Source organism: Genypterus blacodes, unplaced genomic scaffold (assembly GCF_046128005.1).
Source record: "Genypterus blacodes isolate CSIRO-AG114 ecotype Tasmania unplaced genomic scaffold, CSIRO-AGI_Gbla_v1 ptg000298l_1, whole genome shotgun sequence".
Lineage (NCBI taxonomy): Eukaryota > Metazoa > Chordata > Actinopteri > Ophidiiformes > Ophidiidae > Genypterus > Genypterus blacodes.
The window spans coordinates 160,305-170,039 of NW_027467089.1; the positions used below are offsets into that span (position 1 = coordinate 160,305).

The window sequence follows — 9,735 nt, forward strand, 5'->3', positions numbered from 1 at the left end:
CTGTAGGTTTCAGACTTATGCACCAATAGGATTTGGCCTTTGTGATGTCATCTGGTTCAGTCCCTCCAAATTCACAAAAGCCTTCTGAAAGCTCAGCGCCTCTCCTGGGTTCACTCAGTGAGCTGTGTGATGATGTAATGAGGCCAACACCTCCTCACATCCATGTTCTTCTTCTACGGTTTGTCCTCACGACACTCTGCATGTTTATCTGCACAACGAGTTAAACGTACAGAGGGTTCAGGGTCAAAGGTCAGAGGAAAACACTTCTGAGGCAGTGGGAGGAGCTTTAGATGTTTGGTCTGATCTATGAGGGTCCATCAAAGCATGTTAGGGTCAGTCTGATGTGTTTGATGTCCCTGCCGTGTCCCTGCGGTGTTCCTGCCGTGTCACTGCCGTGTCCCTGCCGTGTCCCTGCCGTGTCACTGCCGTGTCCCTGCCGTGTCACTGCCGTGTCCCTGCCGTGTCCCTGCCGTGTCACTGCCGTGTCCCTGCCGTGTTCCTGCCGTGTTCCTGCCGTGTCACTGCCGTGTTCCTGGTTCTTTTCAGACGTTGCCATGTCTGCTCTGTGCGGTCTGCTCCTCTGCGTCTCGGCCTGTTTCTGGCTGCCGGCTGCTTGTTACTCCAATGGGAAGGTGACTGAAGCCTGTGGCAGCATGGAGCCTCTCCATGGTTCCCATAGCAACAGCAGTCACAGCCCTTACCATCTACTAACCAACACTACCACGTTCAGCCCCGGTGACAGTATCCAAGGTAACACTGACTGACTGAGTGACAGATATTTTAGATTGTTTTTTAAAAAGTGACAGATTTGGGCTCAACTTTAATTTTCCATCACTGAACCCACAGGTTTAGATAGTAAAGGAAGCAGCTGACAGATACATAGAGATGACCTCATGTCAGCAGCCCGTCAGTATCAGAGTGGGTTCACAAGTTCAGCTCCTTACATAGAAGCTGGTCCACGCGTCGTCACTCAGGCGGACCCAGCGGCCTGTCTAACAGACTAGTCTACTCTTCTTCTCTTCTTCTCTCCCAGTCGTCCTATCAGGGAGTTCACATTTTGAAGGCTTCTTGCTTCAGGCCAGAGATGCAGCCAATCACATCTCAGCATCTGCAGTTGGAACATTCAGCCTGACCAACCCCACCAGGACACAGCTGCTGACCTGCAGCAACATCCAGGTACACACACACACACACACACACACACACACACACACACACACACAATCTTTCCAGATATCCAGAAGATAAGATAAGATAATCCTTTAATCGTCCCACAACGGGGAAATTCACAGAGGTGTGTGTGTGTGTGTGTGTGTGTGTGTGTGTGTGTGTGTGTGTGTGTGTGTGTGCAGGGTTCAGCAGTGAGCCACACTTCAGACCACAGACAGACTGAGGTTGTTGTTATCTGGACGGCCCCCAGAGATTCTCCAGAGGTGGTTCAGTTTCTGTGAGTCCATGTTCAAGTCTAACATATAGGTTTGCATAAAGGTCTGTGTGTGTGTGTGTGTGTGTGTGTGTGTGTGTGAATGCAGCCTCAGTGCTTTTCTTTATGTCTCCAGTGTGACGGTCGTCGCCCACTACAATGTATTTTGGTCAAAGCTGCCTGGACCGGTCGTCCATCAGCCCGGGGTCACGCCCCCTCCGCCCCAGACCACCACCGCCGCCACGACAGCACCGCCAACCACAGCCTCCATCCTGCCTGGACCCGTACGTACACACACACACACACACACACACACACACACACACACACACACACACACACACACACAGTACATCATCGTCACAGAGAAAGGCAGGAATCTAAACGGCCCCTTAAACACCTGCAGTTCACGTCTGAGGGATGTGGCCGGACCAAGTCCTGCCTCCAAGACCCCCCAGGCTGTGACCCCAAAGACCCTCGCTGCCTCTTCCTGTCCACCACCACACAGGGATCAGACAAAAGGGTTTGACTTTTTTGGACAGTTGAAGTCTTTGTTCATAATGAGAGATCTCCACCTGGCTGACTGCTCACCTGAGAGCAGTGGTGAGGTTGAGGTCACTAAAGGCTCTGGACCCTCCTCTCTGTCTCAGCAGGGGGTGATGTTTGAGCTGAGCGGCCCAGCAGACGGATACCTGGCCTTGGCTCTGTCCTACGACACATGGATGGTCAGTCAGTCTCTCATGCTCTCTGTTCAACATGCTACAGTGACATAGTACCAAGTATAACTGTCTGTCTGTCTGTCTGTTTGCTGTCTGTCTGTCTGTCTGTCTGTAGGGTAATGATGATGTGTATATGTGCATAAGAGATGAGGGTGGAGTCTCAGTCAGTGCTGCCTTCTTTAGAGGACGAACGCACCCTGAAGATCAATCCCAGGTGAGCAGAAGAATCCAGTGCATCAGCCAGACGTTCTTTAGATCTGAACATCTGGCTTCACTGCCTCACCCCGAGCTCTGTGTGTGTGTGTGTGTGTGTGTGTGTGTGTGTGTGTGTGTGTGTGTGTGTGTGTGTGTCTGTGTGTGTGTCTGTGTCTGTGTCTGTGTCTGTGTCTGTGTCTGTGTGTCTGTGTGTCTGTGTGTTTGTGTGTGTGTGTGTGTGTGTGTGTGTGTGTGTGTGTGTGTGTGTCTGCAGGCTGGTCTCTCCTCTGTGTCATGGCGACAGGTGGATGGAGGGATTCAGTGCAGGTTCAGTCGAGCCGTCAGACTGACAGATCCAGACACCAAGAGGTTCGATCTGGACCAAGACTACTTCCTGTTTCTAGCCAGCGGACACGCTCAGTACGGTAAGAGCTCTACCTGTCTCTCTCTCTCTGCTGTCGCTCTCTCTCTCTCTCTCTCTGAACTGAACAGATGTCTCACCAGCCTGTAATGACCTCCTGCTACCGTTAGATGGCAGTGAAGAGCTGAAGGATTAACCCTTTAATCAGTTTGATTCTGTAATAAAGCTGTGATGGTTTGATGCCACAGTAATTGGTCCATAAACGAGATAAGTGTGTGAGAAGAATGTGCCAATGTGTGTGTGCATAAACATTTATACAAGCTGGAGAAGGATTAGACTGAGGTTAGTGTGTGTGTGTTTGTGTGTGTGTGTGTGTGTGTGTGTGTGTGTGTGTGTGCGTGTGCGTGCGTGCATACTTTTAGTGAAACACTTTCCGGAAACTCTCCCTTTTATTAGAGGCAGGAAGTCATAAACAGGAAATGATGTCCCCAATGACCCTGATCTTGCATTCTGGTTAGTTATTAAGTCAAGTCAGGTTATTTGGAGAGAGGGAGAGAGAGGGAGAGAGAGAGAGAGAGAGAGAGAGAGAGAGAGAGAGAGAGAGAGAGAGAGAGAGAGAGAGAGAGAGAGAGAGAGAGAGAGAGAGAGAGAGAGAGAGAGAGAGAGGAGAGAGAGAGAGAGAGAGAGAGGAGTCCTGATTCAGAAGAGAGAAGTGTTGCATATGAGCTGTAACTCCATGTTCAGCAGGTCAGAGGTCATAACTGAACCCATGAGGTTGAGTGGGGAGAGAAGCTCCATGAGGTCCAGCAGTGCTGAGTGAGTCATGGAGCAGCTGGGTGCTCCTGGTGTTGCTTCAGCTTTATGGGATTTCATTGGAGTTCCTGCTGCGACCTTTCCTCTCTAGGTCAGAGGTCAGCAGATTCCCATGTCACCTTATCTCAGATGAGGCAAAGCTCTACACACTCTGAGTTGTTGGTCAGCTTTTATTCTCTGTGGTTACACGGCTGATAATGACCTCTGACCCTGAGGAGACTGACCCCTGCTCACCTGGAGCCTCTCCCTCCTCTTCCTCTTCCTCTCTCTCTCTCTCTGTGCAGGTAAAGTCCACAAACACACACAGCAGCCGTTAGTCTCCACTCACCCAAAACGCCTGAGCGGCCCCCCTGAGGTCCTCAGAGGCTCCCGTGGACCCATGCTGATGAAGATGCACGGTGGGTGGAGTCACAGAGCCACTGTGGTCACATGATGATGATGATGATGATGAAGGATTCAGTCTTTCCCTAAATACTGACTACACTTAAGTGTCACAATGATTGACTCCCTCCTGACCTCTAGTGTGTGTTTATGTACAGACAGTGTGTCTGCAGACAAACATCTCTATGTGACCTCATAGGTCAAAGTTTAACACAGACGTTTAGCAGAGGATGTCTTCTTCTCCAGGTGCAATCATGTTGTTGGCCTGGATGCTAACAGGAAGTGTGGGCACCTTCATCGCCAGCTACTACAAATCTGACTGGCCAGATCAAACACTGCTGGGCCACAAAGTCTGGTTCCAGGTACACACACACACACACACACACACACACACACACACACACACACACACACACACACACACACACACACACACAAAGATTGATGGGAAAATTATCCAAAGAGGAAGGTAGTAATCATGCTTTGTCTGTCTGTGTCTGTTTGTGTGTGTGTGTGTGTGTGTGTGTGTGTGTGTGTGTGTGTGTGTGTGTGTGTGTGTGTGTGTGTGTGTGTGTGTGTAGGTTCATCGAGGTCTCATGATGTTAACTGTTGGTCTGACAGCTGTAGCTTTCTGCCTGCCCTTCATATACAGGAAGGGATGGAGCACGGTAAGCACACACGCGCACACACACACACACACACACACACACACACACACACACACACACACACACACACACACACACACACACACACACACACACACACACACAGCAGTATGTGCCTCCCTGACTTCCACAGCAATGCTGCCCCCCTCTGGCCAACAGAAGCTGAACAGCATGAATCTAAATGAATGACGTCACAGTAATCTAACCTGTAATGTTTGCTGTTGGTTGGATGAAGAATTACACTTTAAACAACAACACCGCAATTTCCATGTGTGTGTTTGTGTAAAGGGGCGGGGTTACCTGTAACAGTGTGAGACATGATGGCAGACGGAGCCACAGCTGTTCTCACTCATCACCAGTAGGGGGGGAGTGTTTGATCAGCTGTCAATCACTGGGCTGAAGTCACAAGCTGATCAGGAATGTTTACATAACGTCCATATGTGCATGGACACTAAAGAAGGAAAGAGATGCAGAAGAAGAGAGACCAGATCACTGCTCAAGGAGCCTGATGGCCTGGGGGGAAGAAACTGTGTGTGAGTCTGGTCGTCTGTGCCCGGATGCTCAGAGAGAGAGAGAGAGAGAGGGAGAGATAGAGAGAGAGAGAGCGTCTAACAGATGGAAGCAGCATGAACAGTCCATGTCCTGGGTGGACTTAGTGTTATCTGTACTCTCTCTCTCTCTCTCTCTCTCTCTCTCTCTCTGTCTCTCTCTCTCTCTCTCTCTCTCTCTCTCTCTCTCTCTCTCTCTCTCAGCATGCAGGGGTCCATCCCTTCCTAGGCTGTTGTGTGCTGACCCTGGCTCTGATTCAGCCCATCATGGCAGCGTTCAGGCCGTCACCAGAGTCCCACAGGTGAACTCAACATCCAGTTTATACTCAAAGCAGTAATGGCAGGGTTTAGATGTAACTGTTTCTCTGTTCAGGAGGTTGATCTTTAACTGGGCTCACTGGGCAGTGGGATGTGCCACTGAGATCATGGCAGGTGAGTCTGCACACGACACAATGCTACACATCCACTCAGCTACACATAAGCATCGTCCATGTGGAGAACTACAGGACCCTGAACGCATCTGTGGCTCAAAACAGACAGAGGGGCAGGAAACCTAAGTGTGTACGGAACAAAGGGAGTGATGCTAACTTGCTGAAACTTCAAATGTGTTTTTTCCATGCCTGCAGTGGCGGCCATGTTCCTCGGGATGCGTCAGACCTCGTTGCTCCTCCCCCTGGCCTGGGCTGGTAACGCTCTGATTGGCTACGTGTGCTGGACGGCCTCGTTCAGACTTCTACTCTGGATACACAAACAACAATACTGCAAAGGATTTATGACAAGTAAGTTCATTTATAAGTTGATCCTTACTGGTGATGTTTGCTCTGAAATAGTTTGTATTGTATTTAGTGTTTGTGTTTTCTCTTCATCCAGGATCAGAGGACCAACAGATCTTTGGTTCTGACCAATCACAGCCCGGTCGCTGGGTAGGTTACACAACTCAAACAGGTTTATGTTTTGCTTGGTGCCAACATTGTACGAAGATGTCTGATGTGTGTGTTTACTTCCTGTCCCTCTCAGGAGCCTTTCATTAAGTTCACCATCTTGGCTGCCTTTGTTTTGGGAAACGCTGGTCTCCTAATGGCCCTGCTGTCTGCTATTGCTGACCTTTGACCTCTGATGGCAAAATGTAAGAAACCTCTGGCAGGACATTTACAGGCAGCTTCCAGCTCTCCCCTCTAGCTGATTGTGAGGGTCTTAACCTGCAGCTCTTTCTCCATGCGTACACACAGACGAGGTGTAAACGGGCTCAGCTCAAACAGCCGTTTGTTCCTGTTCTAGTTCATATGACTGATTATGTAATTTATGATTCAGGTTATTAATAGAACATGAGAGAGAGACGAGCGCAGAGCACAACCTAGTGAATCATTTCATTCATTCTAATGTAAAGCTGCATTATTACCAAACACAACATCAAAGCATCAAACTAGATTTCAGTGTATATTTTTATGGCTAATGCTGTAGTTTCATTTCATTTTTCATGTCAAATATCCACCCAGTTGTCCTGTAATTGTTATGAATAAACCTATTTTAAAAGATGTGACATTGATACAACATCATACTTGTACATCACTGTTATCTAAAGTGTGTGTGTGTGTGTGTGTGTGTGTGTGACTCAGTTTGGCAAACAGCAGCTGTGGGTTTGCAGAGTTAAGCTGCAAACACGTCGCATGCAATCAAATCAATCAGCCAATCAATAAATCATTCATTCAGATCTCATTTATACTGTGGGGACAAACACCGTACACACTTACAGATGGATGTTAAGTGTGTGTAGGAGATTATTAAGTAGAACTTCCATCAGAGCAAAAAACACTAATCCAGTAGAGGGGTGGATAAGTTGACAGATGTGCTTCAGTGTGTGTGTGTGTGTGTGTGTGTGTGTGTGCGTGCGCGTGTGTCTGCGTGCCCTTGAGTGTGTATGTGTGTGCCCTTGAGTGTGTGTGTGTATGTGTGTTTATGTGTGCATCCTATAAGCATGTCATTGCCAGAGTTTAAACATGTGAGCGTTGCAATCTGCTGTCTTCTGATTGGGTGCTGCCCACACACACTCAATATGTGGCCGCTGGCACAGGGGCATGTGTGCGTGCGTGTGTGTGTTATGTGTGTGTGTGTTAGGGGGTATATAGAGGGGATCTAAAGAAGAGGCAGTGCTTCTTCAGTCTCAGCTGACTCTACAGCTGGAAGGTAAGTTGAAACTCTAATTAAAGATAAAAAATATAATTCAATGCTGAAACTAATAGGATCAATATGTGTTGTGTTGTTTCTATCAAAGCTGCAAAGAATTCCACAACACAAAATTGTAAAAAAAAAAAATGTAAAAAATTTGAACTGCTGATGTTAACTTTGTGAAGTTTAACCCTTTAAACACCAGCAGGTCCATAGGTTACTCTGTATGTCCACACTGGTAAGCTTGTGTAGCAGAAACCATCCAGAGTTTACTTGTTTACTTGTAAGTACACTTTGTAAGCTGCTTCACCTTCACAATTGGTATTTCCCAATTCCAGCATCCCTCAAACACATCATTGTTTTCATTTAGGTGTGTTCTGACCTTTGCTGTGCTCTAATGTGCAGAAACATGCTGTGCTGTTGTTAGGTGGTTGCTTTGCTGTTTGTAACTGGGTGGTTGCTATGGCGATTGGGAGGATGGTTGTGACGGTCCCTCGCTGTTTCACGGTGGTTGCGGTAGTATTGTGGTTAGTTTCACTGCAGACGGATGCAGACTGAGCCAAGGAGTCACACTTCAAACCATTATAGGCCCAAAAAGAAAAGTGGCTACAGCGCCACCATCAGGCTGACCGGTGCTGCTGTCTCCCCTGGGTTGTGTCCAGCTCACCAGGTTTCATTGAAACATTATCAGTCACATTTTGGGGTCTCCTGCTGACAGACAGATGGTGTGAACACACACACACACAGAGATACTGTGTGTTTGTACCACAGTGTCCTAACAGAGTTGGACCGGGGCGGGATGGGCCGGATGCTGGGGGTGGGGGCGGGGGGATCATGTACAGTAATGAGGGAAAGTGTGTGAGTGTGTGTGTGTCTGTGTGAGTGTGTGTGTGCGTGTGTGTGTGTTCTCCTGTCCATACAGGTTTATTGCATCTGCTCTAATTCACCAGATCCATCACATTAGAAGTCGATAAACCCGCTCCTCTCTTTCTCCCCCCCTCTCTCCCCCCTCTCTCCCCCTCTCTCTCGCTTTCTCTCCCTCTTTTTCTCTCCCCCCCTCTCTCTCGCTTTCTCCCTCCCCCCTCTCACCCCCCCCCCCCCCCCTCTCTCTCTTTCTCTCTCTCTCTCTCTCTCTCTCTCTCTCTCTCTCTCTCTCTCTCTCTCTCTCTCTCATGAGTGCACTCCATCACTCTCACTCACTCACTCACGCACGCTCGCTCGCTCTCACTCACACGCGCGCGCCGCAGCCGCCGGTCGTCATGCGTCCCTCCTCGCGCCAGCAGCGGGTGGCCGCCTGGCTGCTCGCGCTGCCGCTGGGTAGAGGAAGCGAGGAGTGCGCGCGCCGCGGCCGCCTGGAGATGATCTCTTTCTGGCTGCTGTGCTGGAAGCTGCTGGTAGGTCACACACACACACACACACACACACACACACATACACGCGCACACACACACAAAGACGCACAGAGACGTCAACACCGCGTTTATGGCGAACTGCGACCGCGCGCGTCCCGTGTGGACTCAACGCGCGCGGCCTGCGTGTTCCGCTGGGCGTCGGTATCGGTGAAGACGGTCGGCGGTGGTTTCGGGTCGGTTTCGGTTCTTTGTCCCGAGGTTGGTGCTGGGATGCATCATCTTATGTAACTCCAGCAGAGGTTAGTGCTGCTCACGTCCTCATCTTTGATACAGCTGCTCTCTAATCCTCTCACTGCACACACACACACACACACACACAGGTGTCTGACTAAGTGATGCGTCTCTTCAGGGAGGTTCTGGTCTGAGGGTGGTCCATGTTACAGCGGATCTGTAGTTCTGTTTAGATTTTGGCATCTGTGTACATCATCTTCATTGAAAGTGAGAGTGAAGTTCAGGTACCAGAGGTCAGAGAGGTCCACCGGGAGGTCCAGAAGGTTGCCGGGAGCAGAGAGTGAGAGTGAGGAGAGCAGATGACAGTGTGAGGAACATCTCAGCACTCACACCTACGTCTAAAGAGCTGAGCACGATGTCATGATGCATCCAAACTAGGTCACTGTTCGTACATTTGAGCGTGTTTGAGGTATTTGGTGGTTTCTAAATAGGCTGTGGTGAACTCTGATTCCTTAGAACGGACCCTTATGGCTCCATGGAACACATGTGTATATAACTTATCAGTATCATCATTGTTTGAGCTCCATCCAGCCAAGAACCCTGAAGCAGCAGGAGCAATTGAATGGAATTTGTCATGACAATGAATCCAGACTACGTCAAGGAAGAAGAGTCCAGAGCAGAGTCCCCCCCCCATACACACACTGATCAGTAAGATCAGTGTGGAGGGACTCCACTCCCCTGGCTGAGCTAAAGGGAGGTTTCCAGAAGGACAGAGGTTCACGTCTCTGATGGTTTTCACTGACAGACGCCTGCTGGACCTTTTTACAGAGATTAACGCACCGTTAAGCAATTCCATGCAAATCAATACACTGATAATC

The 9,735-nt window shown here is 49.3% G+C and overlaps 1 protein-coding gene across 1 annotated transcript; it reads left to right on the plus strand.

The window, feature by feature from the left end:
- Positions 1-472: 472 nt before the first annotated feature.
- Positions 473-6,616, plus strand: frrs1a (ferric-chelate reductase 1a). Its single transcript, XM_076137172.1, has 16 exons — positions 473-750; positions 1,034-1,176; positions 1,353-1,447; positions 1,560-1,707; positions 1,830-1,946; positions 2,074-2,148; positions 2,258-2,356; positions 2,612-2,762; positions 3,796-3,909; positions 4,139-4,254; positions 4,474-4,560; positions 5,313-5,410; positions 5,482-5,540; positions 5,735-5,887; positions 5,979-6,031; positions 6,126-6,616. The coding sequence occupies exons 1-16, from the start codon at positions 555-557 to the stop codon at positions 6,216-6,218; spliced, it is 1,797 nt and encodes a 598-aa protein (XP_075993287.1). The 5' UTR covers positions 473-554; the 3' UTR covers positions 6,219-6,616.
- Positions 6,617-9,735: the final 3,119 nt, after the last annotated feature.

Coding starts and splice junctions, on each gene's coding strand:
- frrs1a (XM_076137172.1), top strand. CDS start 555: ATGTCTGCTCTGTGCGGTCTGCTCCTCTGCGTCTCGGCCTGTTTCTGG. Junction 751..1,033: donor CCCCGGTGACAGTATCCAAG/GTAACACTGACT, acceptor CTTCTCTCCCAG/TCGTCCTATCAGGGAGTTCA. Junction 1,448..1,559: donor CCAGAGGTGGTTCAGTTTCT/GTGAGTCCATGT, acceptor TTATGTCTCCAG/TGTGACGGTCGTCGCCCACT.